Here is a 19,698-nt window from a genome sequence, read left to right as displayed (position 1 = left end):
TTATTTAAACCATGGAATTAGTTCCATGTACATAGACAGTACATCTGTGTATTAATACTTTTGTTTTCTCATTCAATTTTAGCTCTCTGTAGTTACAAACATCACAATTCAAAACATTGAAGGTGACAAATCAGGCTTGATAACAATTGGAACACGACAATATCTACACCTTGTTCACTTTAGAAGGACACGACCATTGGCAAACATCAAAGTAGATATTGGAGGTGTTTTAACTATTTCACCATTTACCGACATTGTTGCTACATTGGATATTGCTGGAGGTATATACGGACAAGAAGACATCATCTGTCACGGTTCGATAAAGCTTTACCATTCTGGATATTCTGTTTGTAACAACTGTTCAAGCAGCAGTAATGAGGTTGGGCAGTATCTGCTGCAGTCAATGACAGTTAGAAACGGTGGGAAATTACAAATTGTGGGTAGTGGTGTACGAGATCTGAATAATAATGCGATACAGTTAAGAAGTAGGGATTTTAATATCGATCACTCAGGCAGTGTTGCGGTGGGAGATGGGTTTGTTGCCTATATTCATCGTGGAAAAATAGAACGATCTGGAAACATCAATGCTGATTTTGTTGGTTATCCTTCTGCTAGCGGACCAGGACATGGTTACACATGTGGTGGAGGTACTGGAGCTGGACATGGTTCAGAAGGAGGCAGGACTTGTAGTAATAACAACAGAGGAATAGAATATGGCCCTGACTGTTTGGACACCCTAGTTGGCAGTGGTGGAGGTATTGATAGTCATGGTTATAATGGAGGTCAAGGTGGAGGAGCTGTAAAGTTAATTGCGAGTTCTTTGATTGAATTTGAAGGGTTCGTGTCTGCAAATGCACAATCTGGGGCTGCTGGTGCCGGAGGAGGAAGTGGCGGTTCGTTGTGGGTCGATGGACTTTATATTGAGGGATGGGGTAGTCTGAAGGCTAATGGTGCTGATGCCACTTACCATACATATACATCCTCCTATTCAACTTATAGACATTATGGTGGGGGAGGTGCCGGTGGTCGTATATCAACATATTCTCCAGAATATCTACATGCTGTTGTACTTAACAACAGGTATGTTGACGGAGGCACAGCTGTATCATCTGAAGATGGGGGTGATGGAACATTATGCTTTTCAGCTCAACAATGCAGTAATCATGGGACTTGGTCATATGAAGACGAAAATTGTTCATGTTTGTCTGGTTACGTTGGATTTGCTTGTCAAATAAAATGTGATGACATAATGTGCAATGGTAATGGAGTTTGTACTGAATACGGAAGCTGTCAATGTAATGATGGATATGTTGGCTACTACTGCGAGTTCGAGTGTGATGCAGAGACAACATGTTCTGGACATGGGGTGTGTTCGCAGTTAGGTGAATGCTTATGTGATCCTTGTTTCCATGGAAGCAGTTGTTCTATTGCATGTTCAGATAATGGAGAGTGTGTGTTAGATGTCTGTGAATGTGATTCATGTTACCTGGGTGAGTTTTGCCATTCAGAATGCAACAGTCATGGTATCTGTTTTAATAACACATGCGACTGTGATGAAAGCTGGCGTGGAGATCTATGCACAGTTGCTGGATGTCCTGGTGAGACTGAAGATTGCTCTGGCAATGGAATATGTAATCCATCAATCCACATGTGTATTTGTGAGCCTGGGTGGACAGGAAATGACTGTTCTGAGCCTGATTGTCCAGGAGAACCAAACTGTTTCAATCGAGGATTTTGCAATTCTACTGTACATCCACCAATGTGTCAAAACTGTTCAGCTGGCTATATGGGTCCTGATTGTAATGACATATGTGAGAATGGACATCAAGAACCGGCTGATAGTGGTTTTTGCTTGTGTGATCCATGCTGGACAGCATCAGGATGTGACGTTTTATGTTCTAGTCATGGACAATGTAATGATGCAAATGCGGAATGCGATTGTAATGTCAGCTGGAGAGGAGTCCTGTGTGATATACCTGGATGTCCAGGTAAAAATGAAGATTGCTCCGGGCATGGAGACTGCAATAGCGCCATCCATGAGTGTGATTGTTACCCAGGCTGGACGGGTATTGATTGTGCTACCGCTGATTGTCCAGGAAAACCTGACTGTTTTGATCGTGGAATCTGTAACGATACCCTTGACCCTCCAATATGTCAAAACTGTATTCCATTATGGATGGGGCCTGCATGTAATGACCCTTGTATAAATGGAATTCAAATGCCAATGAACAGTGGTTACTGTAACTGCAGTATGGGTTGGAGTGGTGTAGGCTGCGATTCAGAATGTTCAGAGCATGGACAAATTATAGACAATAAATGTGATTGTGATTATGTAACCGGTTGGAAGGGAGAGTTGTGTGACGTTCCTGGTTGTCCTGGACTATTTAGCTTAGATTGCAGTGGACGTGGTGGCTGTGATAGTTCACAACATTTGTGCACTTGCAATAGTGGATGGGAAGGCATTGGTTGCGAAGATCCAGATTGTGCTGGAAGCCCTGACTGTGCCGGCCGAGGAACATGCAGTGCTGATTTTGACCCGCCGATATGTGTCAATTGTACTAAAGGTTGGATGGGGCCAGCGTGTGAAGACCCATGCACGCATGGTGTACAGACCCCTCCAAACAGTGGCTTCTGTAAATGTTTAGATGGCTGGAGTGGTGTAGGTTGTGACGCTGAGTGTTCTCTTCATGGAACAATCATTAATGGAGAATGTAATTGTACAGAAGGATGGAGAGGAGAGCTTTGTGATATTATTGGATGCCCAGGAGAAAATATTGATTGTTCTGGACATGGAGAGTGTAACTTGGCTACTCAAGAGTGTACGTGTGACAATGGATGGACTGGAAAAGGATGCAGTTTACCAGATTGTCCTGGACATCCAAATTGTTATAACCAAGGTTTTTGCAACACTACTTTTGATCCACCTAAATGTACTAATTGCAGTTCGAATTGGATGGGCCCGGATTGTAATGAACCATGTTTGTATGGTAGTCAAGTGCCTATGGATAGCGGTAACTGTGTATGTGAGCCATGTTATTCTGGTAAAGGCTGTACCGCAGAGTGTACTAACAATGGTCAGTGTCGGAATTCAGTGTGTGAATGTAGTCCAGGTTGGTGGGGTGACTATTGCGAGGTTATTGGTTGTCCTGGCATTGATATTGATTGTTCTGGACATGGTGATTGTAATTCTGCAATACAAGTTTGTTTCTGTTATCCTGGTTGGCGAGGAGATGGATGTGAGATACCTGACTGCCCAGAAGATTGTAACAACAGAGGCTTCTGTAATGGAACAAACCGTGACACTCCAGTTTGTACCAATTGTAAACAAGGATGGATGGGAGCAGCGTGCGCTGATCCATGCACACATGGGACACAAGTTCCGATGGATAGTGGCTTCTGTGAATGTGAACCGTGCTACACCGGCTTTGGATGTAACAGCGAATGCTCCAATAGAGGAAAATGCGACCAAAAACTACAAAAATGTGTCTGTGATAATACCTTCCTTGGTAAACAATGTGAAGAAGTTGGCTGTCCTGGAAAACCTGTTTGCAGTGACCATGGAGACTGTAACAGCGCTACTCAGAAATGCTCTTGCTATCCTGGATGGTCTGGTAAGGCATGTGATTTCCCAGACTGTCCTGGCATTCCAAGTTGTTCAGGTATGGCAAGACATTTTTGTCTACATCATAATTAGAAGTTGTATATATCATTAGGTGTGGCATACACCAAATAATTCTTTAGTTTTAATTTTAGTAAAAACAATCTTTATCTGTTTGAGAATTTATTAAAAATTATTAATTTCTTGCATATTTCTATATAAAATTTTGTTTAAATTTTTAATACCTTTTCAATATTTTGTTATTCAGGTAATGGCCAGTGTTTAAGTACAATACCACGTCAGTGCGAATGCTACCCTAAATGGGCAGGAGATGTGTGCAATGTAAAATGCGAACATGGAACAAACATTAATGGTGATAAATGTGAATGTGATCCATGCTACTATGGTGTGGGATGCAATACCATCTGCTCTGGAAATGGTAACTGTGAGAATGGAATATGCCAGTGCACTTTTGAGCTTGGCTTTCAGGGTGACTTCTGTCAAATACCTGGTTGCCCTGGAAATTGTAATGGACATGGGGAGTGTAATCTTGCCACATTTCAATGCATTTGTGATGCAGGTTGGAAGGGAATTGGATGTGAAAACCCAGATTGTGTTGGCACTCCTGATTGTTACGGACGAGGAGAATGTTCCTATAATTCTACCGAGGAATATCCACGGTGTATCAATTGTGATCCTCCTTATATTGGTGACGCTTGTGAATTAGAATGTATAAACGGTGTTGGAATTCGATCAGACAATAACGAATGGGAATGTGTGTGTATTGATTGCTACTACGGTATATCCTGCAACTTATTATGTAACGGCCAGTCAACAATATGTAATACTACAACCAATACTTGTGACTGTGAATTTGGCCCGTGGCGTGGTCAGTTTTGTGAAATAGAAGGTTGCTATGGGTATGGTGAAGATTGTAGTGGTCACGGAGAATGTAATCGCGCAACACGTGAATGTTACTGTCGAAGTGGCTGGAAGGGAGATGGATGTGAATTACCGGATTGCCCAGGAACACCAGATTGTAACAACAGAGGAGATTGCGTTGCAGAAGAGCCAACACCTATGTGTAGAAACTGTGACCCTGGGTGGATGGGACCAGCATGTGAATACCCTTGTGTTAATGGAAGTCAGATCCCAATGGATTCTGGGAATTGTACATGTGACCCATGCTTTCATGGGCCCGGTTGTGATATTATGTGTTGTGGAAATGGTACATGCAATGAAAATGGTGTCTGTGACTGTAATTTTGGACCAGGACGAGGTGAATTCTGCTGTAACCCAGGATGTCCTGGAAAGTTTGACCTTGATTGTTCAGGACGTGGCTCTTGTATTGCTGGTAAGTTCCATTCCTTGTTTAAAAGTTACTAAACTGATAATAATCTAGAACAAAATCGTGATACCAATCCATATTAATTCATTTTTATTATATAAATTTCAGGTGGGTGTTATTGTAATGAGGGTTGGCTCGGAGTAGGCTGTGAAGCTGCTGATTGCCCCGGAGAACCAGATTGCAACGGTAGAGGAAACTGCTATGATAGAGGTGACAAACCAGAGTGCCGTGATTGTCAAAGTGGATGGATGGGAGTGGCTTGTGAAATACCATGTGGTCCTCAAAATGGCTACCAATACCCAGATAACAGTGGTCAGTGTGTTTGTACACATGGTTGCTGGCATGGCCGTAGCTGTGACATAATGTGTAATGGTATAGGCATCTGTGAAAATGACACACAAACATGTAACTGTGCAGATAATGATGGACTCAATCCTGGAAATTGGGGACTGTACTGTGAAGAACCATCCTGCAAGGGTGTTGGGAGTCCTTGCTCTAATCACGGTATATGCACTGTGAATGCAGATGAGGAATCTATTTGTTTTTGCAATAACGGCTGGCTTGGTGAAGGTTGCCATATTCCAGATTGCCCTGGTGATCCTGATTGTAATGGTCATGGTGTATGTGACGGCAGTACAGGAATTCCTCTTTGTATTGAATGCGATAATGGTTATACTGGATATGCGTGTCAACAGCGATGTGTTAATGGCACAACAACCCAGAACAGGACATGTGAATGTGCTACATGTTTTGGTGGCGTCGAGTGTAATCTAGAATGTAGCGGACATGGAAAATGTAACAATGGAGAATGTGTTTGTGACCAGGCATGGTGGGGTGAGTTTAAATTTTGTTTTTTACCAGCTGTGTAATTTGTGTATATGTGCAGCAGCAACTCTTCTCTTTTTGTTGCGTTCAAATTTGTTTAAAACTAAATATTTCTTAACATTTGCAGGACCCGATTGCAGCTATCGTGGTTGTCCTGGTGATGGCAGTAACTGTACAGGTCATGGTGTATGTTCACTTGGTACTCAGGAATGTATTTGTGAGTCTGGATGGATAGGAAGTGGTTGTAATATTCCCAAGTGTACTGATGATTGTAATAACAGAGGTAACTCATAGAATGCTTACTGAACTTAGATTACTTGTATATAATCTTCATCCAATCACCCTTAGCTCTGTCTACACTATCAAACTAGTTTGACAAAAAAAGTGTGATGTACCAAAATATGATACTGATATGCCCAAATATGGTAGTGATATGTAATCATCATGTCCATATAATGGACACATAACACTTGTTTTGTCAAGGTAGTTTGATAGTGTAGACAGAGCTTTAAGGGTAATATTCAAATTCTCATAATAATATTAGAATTAAAATTTTAAGTTCTGTAATATACAGTATTATGAATTCATCTTTGTTGATTTTCTTTGTTTTTTTGTCATTGTTCGTACAATATTCATAATGATTATGATGCTGTATTGCTGATTTTTTGATTAATATTTTAATTATTATTTCATTGTTTATTTTTAGGTGACTGTGATGGTATCAATTTTAACCCACCATCATGCGTTAATTGTACTGATGGATGGATTGGTGGTCATTGTCACATTCCCTGCACCCATGGTGAAGAGATTCCACCACAGAGCAGTCGATGTGTATGCGATGCTTGCTACTCTGGCCTTGAGTGTAATATAGAATGTTCAGATAATGGTGTATGCAATGGAGGTGTCTGTGAGTGTATTGCAGGTTTTAAGGGTGAAATGTGCGACCAGCTCGATTGTCCAGGTGAACCAGATTGCTCAAATGTCGGTAGTTGTCTACGAAGAGAAGGTCAGTCTATCTGTTCGTGTAAACCTGGATATAGAGGGGATGACTGTAGTGAATTCTACTGTCCAGGTACTCCTGAATGTAATGCAAATGGTAAGTATAAGAGACATGTATACTGGTGAGGTTTATGGGTTTACTTTGCTCAAATAATGCTATGTATTTGAAGGAAGTTTTCTGAAAAAAAAAATGCTTTCCGTTGATAGATAGCATTCTTCACTGTCCTTTTTAGTGTCTCTAAAGCCTTGTCTAAACTTTATGTGACAAAAAAATGTGATGGGCCCATATATGGACATAATGATGTCATATCACTACCATATTTAAGCATATCACTACCATATTTGGGAACATCACTAATAAACCATATTGACTTTTATAGGAAATTGTACCAACATTGGCGTAATTCCACAATGTGTGTGCTATCCTGGCTTTAGTGGTGAGGTTTGTGAACGCTGCCGCCCTCGATATGCTGGAGACATGTGCGAAAGATGCGAAGAGTTTTACATCGGGTATGATACAGACTGTGGCGTTGCTTGTATCGAAGGATACGCTGAAACTGAAGGTGGAGATGTTTGTAAATGTTACAAAGATGAGGAGAATGGATTCTGGACAGGAGCAAGTTGCAATGAATGTTTCGAGGGATTCGATGAACCTGACTGTAAAACATGCATTCGCAGTAAGATTTCAACTCTTTATACTGTACCTGTATTATGGATTTCTTTCAAATTACTTTGGCTTTTTATTGGTTAACAAAAAAGAAGAGAATATCTACTCTAGCTCTAGTGTAATAAATTAAATCAAGGATTTTAAAATAGGAGGCTTAGCCTAAGAATTGTAAAACTGGACTTAAAGATGTAACAAAAACATGAAAAATGAAGATCAATAAAAAAAGACTTTGAATAGGCCATTTTGCAATTTTTAATAAAATAAATCACTTAATAATGTTTTCACTTATAAAAAGACTAAATAAACGGTTCAATTTTTTATTTTTAAATTAAAGTTTTTTCAGGTAACTTTTTTTTAAGATCCAATTTTTGGTCAAAGTGAATAACTATTATGTGATATTAAAATGGCATATTCAAAAAAAAAAAAATGTTTTCAGGGGGCCCGGCACACTGGGCCCTTGGATGTAAGATCACGTTTATATTATTCTACTTTGAAATAAACTTCTCAAATTTCCAATTATGTATCCCATTCCATTATCATATTATTTGTATTGTATTTGTATATGTTTTTATATTGATTATGGAATAAAAATGTCGATGATTGAAATTTAGGTCGTTTTGGAGAAGCCTGTGTAGAAGAATGCCATGTGGGACAAGGAGTATACATTGACCCGTTAGATGGTGTTGGCGGTCAGAATTTAGTTCGGCCAGTTGTCGATTGTGTAGAATCTGTTTCTAATGGCACTGGTTATACAGTATGGTTTGGATATGAAAATGATAATGAACATAATGTTTACATTGCTATTGGTAAGTTATTAATTACAATAATATAAGAACCTTTGCATTCTAAATTGCTAATTTACCAGGGTTTTATCTAATAGTGTCATTGTTTATAATATTTAATGTTTTTCACACTGCAACATGCATCAAGAGAATACACTCATATGCCAGTATTTCAAACGTGTTCTCATTTATATTTTAGGTTCTTGCATTTTATTTTCTGAAAAGGTAATAAACTATGACTATGTATTACTAATACATTTTATATACTATTGTTCTTCATTCCTTAAAGGGCCCGATAATAGATTCCATTTTTCTAATGAAGATGAGTTTATTACTGTCAATGAGAACCAAGGCCAGCCATCTAAATTTAAACCAGGCAAGCATACTAATATGTTTAAAGTGACGTAAGTATTGTTCTTCATTTGTTTCACTTTAATGTAATTAAGATAATATTAGTACTAGACTAATTATGTAGGCCTATATCAGTCTTCTCTCCATATCATCTTCTCATCACTTGGTCTATTAATTGTGTTATAAAATTATATTGCATATTGGTTTTTAATGATTATTTGTTTACACAGAGTTTCAGATAACACAGTTAATGCAACCTGGTATCTAGCCTACCTAGTTTCCAACCAGAGACATGATGTGACTGCTTATCCAACTTACCCTAAACGATGCACTGGATTAGAACAGGACCAGTATAATGTAAGTATATAATTGATTTCAGTTACACTGTATTTATGGTTATATCAATAATGTAAGCTGTTTGCATAAATGTAATAATTTTAGAATAAACATATACAGTATAGATATGTCCTCTGCTACGGATTCCAGACGGGTGGCTCACGAAAAATGCGTGTAGTGTCTGAAGCCTTGTCTACACTATCAAACTTTATGTGACAAAAACATGTGAGGTGCCCATATATGGGCATGCTGATGTCATATCACTACCAAATTTGGGTATAGCACTACCATATTTGGGCAAATCACATTTTTTTTGTCAAACTAGTTTGATAGTGTAGAGAGTACAGAGCTTAAGAATAGAACCACTCATCCCAGATTGATTTGAATTCCAGTTTTGAGTTTTCTCTGGCCACTGTTGTATATTAGGATAGATATCAACTAAACTATACCATGTAAATGTGCTCATTGGCTACTGTATCATTGTTTTGTAGGATCGACTAGGAAATGTCACATATCCAGGTGTTTGCGTCTGCAATGAAGGATACTGGGGTGACACCTGTGAAAACGAATGCCCTGGTGGAGCAATTAACCCTTGTTACGGTAACGGTGTCTGTTCCCCTGACGATGGAAGTTGTGGTTGTGACATCAATGCTGAACCTCACTCAAACTGTAGTGTATGTGAACAAGGTTGGCTAGGGACTGATTGCTCGGTGAAATTAACAACGCTTTCTGAATATTTATACTATGTCATGTCTTTTGGCCAGGGACATTTCACAACATTTGATGGTGCTAACTACATTTTCTATGGCACTGGAGAACATATGTTGGTTCAAACAGGAAATCTCCTTGGACACATACGTCTTGTTCCTTGTTTTGTAACAGCTAAAACAACTTGTATCAGCACAGCAGCATTTAAGATAAATAGAGATACATTTGTCTTCCATGGTGGACTTGACGATAATGATTTTGGTGGAATAATCTGGCGTAATGGAAAAAGAATTGACATCGGAACAGTTATCCAGTTAGAATCTAATGTTTCTGTTTCAAGAAATTCATTTAATCATTACGAAATTAAGAACTCTGGATTGTATACAATAATTATTGTGGTTCAAGGAAGATATTTAGATCTAAGGTTACAATTTATTGATTATAGTGAATGCAGTAGTGCCATTGGTCTTCTTGGAAATTGCGATCATAACCAACTCAATGAATTCATTACTAAAGAAGGATTAATTATCCAAGAAACAGCACTCAACCAAAGTAGTATTCATAGCATATTTGGATCTTCGTGGCGAATAAATCTGAACACAACATCATTGTTTGAATATGGAGAAAATGGAATTGGAGAGGTTCGTGACATTGAAAATTCAGCGGCAGGTTATGCACTTTTCTTTGATGACACCAGCGTCGTTTCTGATGAAATTCACACATTTACAGATTCTGATGTCACCATTGAATTTAATCTCAAGATTGGAAAAGATCACACAGGTTGTGGGGTTGTCTTCTCTTATGCAAAAATAACAACTTTTGCTCTGGTTTACTGCGATAACTCATTCACTCTAATAGACAGTACCAACAATGTAATAACAGACTTTGGTGTGGTGGTTGATAACTGGTATCAAGTATCTTTAGTATGGGAGAAGTCAAACTTTATTCTTAGAATGTACCTATTTGATGCCTCTGGACAATACAATAGAGCTATATTTACATCAACAATTAATATATATTCTCCAGGAGGTGTGTTTGTACTTGGACAATGGAAATCTCTACCATCAAATATTGGTGAAAGACCTTATAAAGGTTTTACTGGTACTATTGATGAGTTCAAAATATGGAATCGACGATTTGTGCTTTCTGAATTATTATTACACTTAAACCTATATATTCCTCCATCAACTGTCGATCTTGCAAGTCTTTGGAGTTTTAACGAAGGTCAAGGGTCAAGTGTTTATGATAGCGTTTCCAAAGGACATTTAAGATTCGAACAGGATGCTTTATGGCCAAGCTCACAATGGGTGTACTCGGATGCCATTGTACAACGTGAAAGTTACACAATTTCTGAATTATATTCTTTAAATCAATACAACACATCCTCGGCACAATTGCTAGAAAAGTTCTGTTATAATCTATTATACCAGCCTTCAGAAATATATACAGTTTGCAACAGTTTAGACCTCACTGACTTCTATTATCTACAGTGTGTAAGGGATGGGAAATTTTCTGGTTCAAACATCTGGACAATGGAGATATTCATGGCGTATAGTTGGCATTGTATGGTAATAAATCTATTACCAACTTCGCCATCACAAAATCAATGTAACACATTTGTTGGTAGGCCATTTCCGGATTGGATAGGAGCATCCTGTGGTATCAAATGCATTTCGAGAGAAATAAGACAGAACTCTGATCAATGTATTTGTCTGGATGGCTACTGGGGAGAAAGCTGCCAATACCAATGTCCAGGAGGATCAGATAAACCTTGTGGTGACAACGGTGTTTGTGATCCGGTAGAAGGAGTATGCGACTGTCCACTATTTTACGACTTGGATTCATCTTGTATCACATGTGCATATGGCTGGTATGGCAGTGAATGCTCAATTGCTGTCGTAGACTTACAACCTGATGTCTCGTTTGCAGTTTGCTCCGTGTCCAGTTACTCTCATTATGTCAACTTTGACGGAACAGCATTTGACTTGCATTCAGATGGCGAATTTATTTTAACATCAAACGAGTTAATGACCATTAATGCCCGGCAAGTTCCATGTGGAAGCGATAGTCATTGCATAAATTCTGTATGGATAAATATTCAGACGGCTGATATTCAAGTTCGAGTTCCTTATACTGAAGACACAGAGTATGTTATACTTGTAAACGGTTCTCCTTTTACGAGCAAACAAGCGGTAGATCTCGGGAATGACTTCATACTTGCCAGAATATCAAGTGCTCAGTATAGTGTGAGTCATGCAACTCAGGCAAACATTACTATAACCATTGATACACATTTTATTAGCTTGGTTGTAGTTACCGCAAAATCACTCTGCTCTGCTAGTTATTCATCAATATGCGGGCTCTGCGACGAAGACAACAGTAACGATTTTCCTATTTCCACCGGCACCTTTCTACCTGTTAGCAACTTAACATTTGCCATTCTTAATGGTCCATTTTCAGATGCATGTAGAATTCCTTCCAACGTCACTACAAAGTTTATTTACAATTATGGTATTTATGGCGAAGATCGACACTTTAGTGACGGAGGTTTCAACCTCTTTTTTAACGATTCTGGATGTATCTCCGAGTCTTTGGACAAAACATTTGATCCCAATGCTGACATAACAATTGAGATGTATGTGAAAGGAAAGGATGCTGTAGGATATGGTGGAACTTTGTTTTCATACATCAACATAGAAACTGACCACCGTTTTGCAATAACTAATGACGTGTACATAAAGATACATATTGACTATCAAGTAATAATAACAAACATTGTGACATCAACTGATAGATGGTGTTACATCGCATTGACGTATCATAGAGATTCAAGTGGCCTATCACTTTACGTCATTGATGAAAATGGTATAATGAACGGGTATTCGTACACTACAATGGAAGGATTGTTCTTACCTGGTGGAAAGATTGGACTTGGTCTCTGGCAATCTGGAAATAACCCAGAACGTGAAAACCCTCCAGCTACTAGATTTGTTGGTCATATTGATGAACTGCGAATATGGAAACAAAGACTAGACGTTTTAACAGTTTGGCAAAGTTATACATTGAACATTATTGAAGTAAGTACATAATTATATAATTTTTTTTTGATAGAAATTGTTTTTCCTCTTTAAAAGCAAACTTGATAACATTGCATCAGACAAGTCTACAATTTAACACAGTGAAAATATGATGTTGGGGAGATGATGTTCCTCCTTTTGCTTAAGGCATCTTTACAATAATAAGTAATGGTTATTTTATTCATTTTCTAGAAAACTGATGGCTTAAGTGGTCTATGGAAATTTTCAAATGGATTTGGATTTTCAACTTACGATACAATCAACAATTATGGAATTTTCTTTTCACAAGTAGGTGGCCCAATTTGGTGGCTCGGAAACGCCCCATTACAATCGGATCCTCTTACATCCACTTCAAGTTCTGAAGTAATGCGGGTGTATTCAAAATTTACATCGAATCCATCGAGAGAAGATGCAGAAATAGCATGCACAGAGTGGATTCTACAAGGACAGATACGTACCCAGTGTGACACTTTAGGACAGTCTGCGGCACTTTTTTACTATGAAATGTGTATTGTGGATATAGCCTATGCAGGATCTTTGTATGATCTATCATTTGCTGTTAAAGCCTACAGAACGTATTGTGAATCAGTCCTTCAAAAAGAAATCGAGTTAAATTGTACGAATGTCGATGATTTTGAATTTTCTTTGCTACTTGGCTGCGATGGAACTGAGTGTATTTTCGGTTCTTTTGACGAGGTTGGTAATTGTGTGTGTGATGACGATCACTGGGGAGTTATTTGTGATAAGTCTTGCCCACTGGCACCTGACAATACATGTAACCACCATGGCTACTGCAATAAACAAACTGGTGACTGCCAATGTGAGATCAGATGGTCACCTCACACAAACTGTTTAGAATGTGACCTAGGCTGGTCTGGAGATGATTGTGCTGCTTTTGATGGGCCTCCTCCAGAACCGCCTCAATATCCAACATGCAGCATGTTTGGTCAGGGACATGTTATTAATTTCGATGCTGGACGGTTTGACTTTAAAGAAATTGGAGAACATCATGTTTTATTATATCCTAATGATATAAACATTCAGCTTCGGATTCTACCATGTTATACTATGTCTTCATGTGTTGTTGCTCTTGCTGTTTCAAAATGGAAAGAAAAAGAAACTATTATCTTGCGTGCAGGATATACAACTGCAGACCATTTGCTTCTCTGGAACAATAACATTCCTGTTTACTACAACAAAACAGCACAGTTTAATACTTTTGAATTCGAACAAATTTCATCAGACGACTACGTAATTAAAGGATCTGACGTGTCTATACAAATTAGAGTAATTGATAGATACTTATCATTTTCTTTGGAAGTGACTACATCATCTAAATGTGAGAGTGCAAGTGGAATTTGCGGATCATGTAATGATAACGTTGGTGATGACATCACATCTTACACTGATATAATATCTCAGAAGCCGTGGCTGGTGTCAGAAGAAGATTCACTATTCACTGGATTATACTACCAAGGAGGCTACTATGAACAAAGGAATATCACCGGTGGCGGGTTCTCCCTTCATTTTGATGATTCCAGTTTAGTATCAACTGTTGTAGAAGATACATTTGATGATAATTCTGACGTCACGTTAGATTTCCAGATAGTGTTTGACGACTTGAGTCCAGGAATAATCTTCTCTTATGGCTGCCATACATCTGTAACGGTATATATTGACACAACTCTTTGGGTTGAAGTTGGCAGTGAAAGGTTTGATACTAAGATCGCTATAGACGATTCTGGTAAATGGTACCAGATTATTTTGGTGTGGATTCGAAGTAGCAAAAAGCTTGAATTTAACCTTGTATCTCCTATGGGTGATGTTACGCAAAAATACCATATGTTTAAAACTCTTATTGACCCATTCATTAACGGCGGATACTTTGCAATCGGTAAAAAACAACCATCAACATCCGGTTTTATTTCTCCTCAATCTCGAACCATTATTTACAATCCAGACTTAGAAGATCTAATAAGAACTAGTTTTATCGGATCTATTGATGAAATTAAAGTCTGGCAAAGAGCTTTGATTTTGTATGATATTCAAAACAACATTGGTGTCAACGTACTAGAGACTTCTGAAGGACTTGGAGCATTGTGGAAATTGAATGAAGGCCAGGGTTATGATGTTGAGGATTATATTGGTTCATCTCATTTTACAGTCACTGATATCGACTGGGTTTCTAGTCCTACATGGAGATACTCGTACGTCAATCTTCAAATCATTGAAACATTATATATGTTTTCGTTCACCGATCTGGAAACCGAATTTAGAATCACTCAAGCATGTGAAGACAACCTACGCTACTTAGCACTTTCAACATCTTGTAATGTCACTGAAGAAACAATTTCTTACTATATGTATACATGTGAGATTGACTATGCATTTTCAAACGATTTATACAGTGTTTTAGACTCAACTTTAGCTCTGGCAGACGAATGCCTTTCTGCAGGTATGTTACCATCTGCGATTCTTTGTAACAGATTCACTGGTGTTTACGCACCGATATGGCGTGGAGAAAATTGTGATATCCAGTGTTACTTCCATGAAGATCCCAGAAACACTGAAAACGAGAAATGTGTCTGTGCCGAAGGATATTGGGGCAGTACGTGTAATAACATCTGTTATGGTGGTTCGTCTTCTACTTGCGGTGGTCACGGATATTGTCAGCAGGAAAATGGTAGATGTGTTTGCGATGATAACTGGGATGATACTACAAACTGTATAACATGTTCACAGGGTTGGACAGGTTCAGACTGTTCTATTGTTGTGACTGACATTTCACAGGCGTTATCAAGTCGTTGTTCTGTCTTTGGTAATGGATTCTTCACGCAATTCGATGGATCAAGTATTTCATTCGTGGATACCGGTGATTATATATTTTATCAAAATGAACTTGTAGAATTCCAAATACGTCAGACGCCGTGTGGTGGTCAAGATGCCTGTGTGGAAGCTTTTGGGGTAGTTACAGCTACCACTGAAATAGTCATATCTGCCTCAACAGGGGACTCAATAGCACCGTTGATCATCGTAAATAATCAAACAATTGAAATTGAATCAAGTGCTACTTATGGTACTCAAAACAGTGAACTGGTTATTACGCGTGTAGCTGATGGACGTTATGACATCAAAATATCTGACATAGAAGTAAGCATCCATTTATTTGGTATCCACATTAATATTGATATCGATACATCTGAGAATAGTTGCGCTACAAGTTTAGGATTATGTGGGCCTTGTAGCGTGCGTGAGACAACATGTACATCGACCGATGATGACCCAATATGCGCAATAAAACATCTTGGAATTGCTGTGTATGCAGGAAGATTTCCATTAAGCCAAGAGTTGTTGATTAGTGTGTGCAATGCTCTGAGAATCACCAGTAGCAGAAGTGTTTTTGTTAGGGCATACAGTGGCACAGTTTTCATAAACTATCCGGTAGATCCATCAGGCTATGCCTTGTTTTTCAGTGAATCTGGTGTTGTCAGCTCAGTTCTTTTGGATGGGTTGCTCTCAGTTGAACAGACTACTATACAGTTCTATTTTAAACCATCGTCTTCATTCGGAACAATCTACAGTTACTCTAAGACTCAAACTTTCTCAATCTCACTTGAAAATGGCCTTGTCTATGTATATGATGGTGATTACTTTTATCCAACTGATATGTTGGTGTCAAATCAATGGTATTTGATGTCACTGGTATACAACAGTTTCACTGGAAGGATTGACCTATATCTATCAGACTCTACAGGAATCTTAAGTTGGCGGTATATTAATATCAGACCACATGTTTATTCGTCTGAAGGAGGAACGATTAGTTTTGGAAGTTGGCAAACTCCATTAGGAGGTTATACCAATAGACCTTCTAGTGGATTTGTTGGTTATATTACTGGCTTCTCGTGTTGGGGTCGCAGGTTTTCATCATCAGAAATTGAAATCAGTTATTCCCGTATTTACAGACGATACGAATCAAACTTAATAATATACTGGCCTCTCAACACCGGAATTGGCACAACTGTAGTGGACAGAGGAAGCAATGTACAACTTGTATTTCCAACATACAGACCTCCAATATGGACCGTGTATAACACGCCATTAAGAATCTACGTAGATATCACATTCAGACTATCAGTTTATTATACAAGCATTCACATACAAGACTACGCAATATCAACATGCCTTTCGTACATCTATGATGGTCCGCTTGGCGTAGAATGTTCTGTTATGATTTCATCAGCTCAGTATCATTACCACGCATGTTTATATGTCACAGCACTGACAGGAGATGCAACATCGGCTATTGGCGCGGTAATGGATTTCAGCAGCGAATGCCAAGTAGTTCTCAATCTGGATGAATGGCCAGCAGGAGCTCTTTGTAACAACTTTACTGACTTCCCAATATTATCAGGATCTGATTGTAACCAAGAGTGTTATTTTGGCAGTTACTCTAGTGGTGTTTGTAATTGTGAGCCTGGCTTTTGGGGTGAGCAGTGCGCTGGTTTCTGTGATGGTGGATCATTTTCACCATGTGATGATCATGGTAGTTGTAACGTGACAACAGGCAGGTGTGATTGCAGTGACAACTGGTTAGGAAGTGCTGATTGTAGTGTGTGTAGTCATGGTTGGTCTGGAGCCGACTGTGCTTTAGTTGAGCTACCCTTACCAGAAGGCCATGTTATCGTCTGTTCAGCAAGATCGGGCACGTTTGTGAATTTTAATGAACACTACTTTACATTTGAAGATATTGGAATTTATACGCTCTTAGAAGTTGAATCATTCAAAGTACAGGTAAAATATCTTATAGTTATGTAACCATTTGTAAAAGTAGAACTATTAGATTTTGTATATACAATTTGACTATTTAATAATATAAAATTGTTTTAAAATTAATTATTATTGAACCTCTGTTTAAAAATAAACCAAATAAGATATAAATTTTAAATTGCTAATTACAGATTAGTCAGGTTGTGTGCACAAGTGATAGTTGCTGTAAACATTTTGTAAAAGTATAAGATGCTGTATATACAATTTGCCTATTTAATAATATAACAGTGTTTTAGAATTAATTATTATCATTATTGAACCTCTGTTTTAAAATAAACTAAATTAGATATAAATTTTAAATGCTTAATTACAGATTAGTCAGGTTGTGTGCACAAGTGATGGAATTTGCTTGGATGCAATAGCAATACAATTTGGCCAGACATCAGTAACAATTCGTCAAGATGGATTCTATACATCTACACTCCATGTGAATGGTGAACATGTCTTTATCAACGGTAGTATGCAAACAACTGATTCAATATCCATTAGTCAGCCAAGTTCGAGCCAATACCGTGTGACATCATCTGATGTACAACTAATCATCCACGTGTCGGTGATGAAGAACAATCTTATTGTGGACATTGAGATGCCAGAGACCACGTGTTGTAGAAATGTAACACAAGGAATATGTGGACCATGTACTTCATGTCAAGGGGGTGATAATCTACCTTCAGTCCCAGGCTTGGTCGTCATTTATCCTACTGATTCTGTGGACATTATACATGTTAAATGCAGGTATACCGTAGTAGTGGATGCAGATATAATATTTTATGTTGATATTATTCCATACGTATATCAGAAAACATATGCCGGCTATTGCGTTTTTATCACTGATATATCTGTAACTGTGTCAGATGTGTACATTCCAAAAACTACATACACTGCGTTTGAGTTGATGGTGAAGTACAGTAGTAGAGGAACTATATTCTCATTCACAAGTAAATCAACATTTTTCATATCTAATGAATTTGGAAAAATAACTATACATTATGGAAACCTGAACTATACAACTGATTTATACCTTGAGGTTAACTATTGGAACCAGGTGACTCTTATTTGGAATAGAGTGACATTGACACTTGAGATATATGTGTTTCATGTTGATGGCTCGTTTCAAAGAAGAATTTACACAGGCTTTGGTGGTGATATATTTCCTTCTGGAGGAAGCTTCTGTGTAGGAAGATGGCAGCCATCTCCAGATGGTAGTGGATTCCAGCCTAAGGATATGTTAATAGGGGAGATTGATGAGATAAGAATATGGGAAATGTAAGGGTTATTTTCTATTTATTTTAGTATTTATATTATAATGTGAAAAGTTGAAGATTTTTTTTTTTGGTAAGCAAAAAAAAAATTACATTTGCAAGCTATTGAAATTGAACGTAACCATTTTGCATAGCAAAGAATACATCCCTTTTGTAGTCCTGATCAACGCATTTAAATTTATTGAGAAATATTTTTGTAATTACATATTTTGATTATTATGTTTAATTTATTATTTTTCAGATACATTGATAATGTTGAAATTCTGAACCATTGGGGAGTGGACACAATACCATCTGCACGTGGAATAGTACATCTTTGGAAAATGAACGAAGGAGAAGGTAAAGGATACCAAGCATCTCTCTTAAGCTCTGTCAACACTATCAAACTAGATTGAGAAAAAGTGTGATGCCCAAATATTGTAGTGATATGATATAAATCATCATGTCTATATATAGGCACATCACATTGTTCACTTAAAGTTTAAAGATAGTTTGGTTAATGTACAGGTGGGTGGGGTGTGGAGCTGGGGAGCAGGGTAAAATGTCACTACAGTCAAGTTACACACATATTATACTGTATACACATTTTTAGCATGCACCATAATGCTTACAATTTTTTTGCCAACCTTGGCAGTTATTTGATTGCGGTAAACTGGTACAAGCTTTGTTTATATATTATTAATTATTTGTTGTATTTTTACAGACACTACTATTCATGATAGTGTTCCTTTGCATCCTGCAAACATTCCTATTCCTAACAATCGAGATATTTGGCAGAGAAGTGATGCGCCTCTGGGACATTCACTTGAGACAGAAGTGGTTGTGATTACAGAAGCACCTGTATATACTTGGCAAGAGGTGTTCTGTTTTTCCATATTCTTTGATGGACCCCTTTACAGGTATAGTAGATAAGTTTAG

At 38.1% G+C, this 19,698-nt stretch overlaps 1 protein-coding gene across 1 annotated transcript in view; it reads left to right on the top strand.

Annotated features, from left to right (window-relative positions):
- The window catches only part of LOC144835855 (uncharacterized), a 108,905-nt gene that overhangs the window by 79,479 nt on the left and 9,728 nt on the right, over positions 1 to 19,698 (top strand). The window contains exons 90-103 of the mRNA XM_078690975.1: positions 83 to 3,659; positions 3,867 to 4,952; positions 5,055 to 5,780; positions 5,899 to 6,054; positions 6,478 to 6,867; positions 7,151 to 7,447; positions 8,049 to 8,243; positions 8,509 to 8,623; positions 8,801 to 8,927; positions 9,398 to 12,691; positions 12,884 to 17,482; positions 17,832 to 18,784; positions 19,022 to 19,119; positions 19,484 to 19,679. Coding sequence (XP_078547101.1) covers positions 83 to 3,659; positions 3,867 to 4,952; positions 5,055 to 5,780; positions 5,899 to 6,054; positions 6,478 to 6,867; positions 7,151 to 7,447; positions 8,049 to 8,243; positions 8,509 to 8,623; positions 8,801 to 8,927; positions 9,398 to 12,691; positions 12,884 to 17,482; positions 17,832 to 18,784; positions 19,022 to 19,119; positions 19,484 to 19,679 — 15,809 coding nt within the window. The remainder of the gene's footprint in view (positions 1 to 82; positions 3,660 to 3,866; positions 4,953 to 5,054; positions 5,781 to 5,898; positions 6,055 to 6,477; positions 6,868 to 7,150; positions 7,448 to 8,048; positions 8,244 to 8,508; positions 8,624 to 8,800; positions 8,928 to 9,397; positions 12,692 to 12,883; positions 17,483 to 17,831; positions 18,785 to 19,021; positions 19,120 to 19,483; positions 19,680 to 19,698) is intronic.

The sequence above is a fragment of the Antedon bifida genome, chromosome 1, assembly GCF_963402885.1.
Source record: "Antedon bifida chromosome 1, ecAntBifi1.1, whole genome shotgun sequence".
Taxonomy (NCBI): domain Eukaryota; kingdom Metazoa; phylum Echinodermata; class Crinoidea; order Comatulida; family Antedonidae; genus Antedon; species Antedon bifida.
The sequence above is the reverse complement of the archived record's forward strand: the minus strand, read 5'-3'. Positions and strand labels throughout refer to the sequence as shown.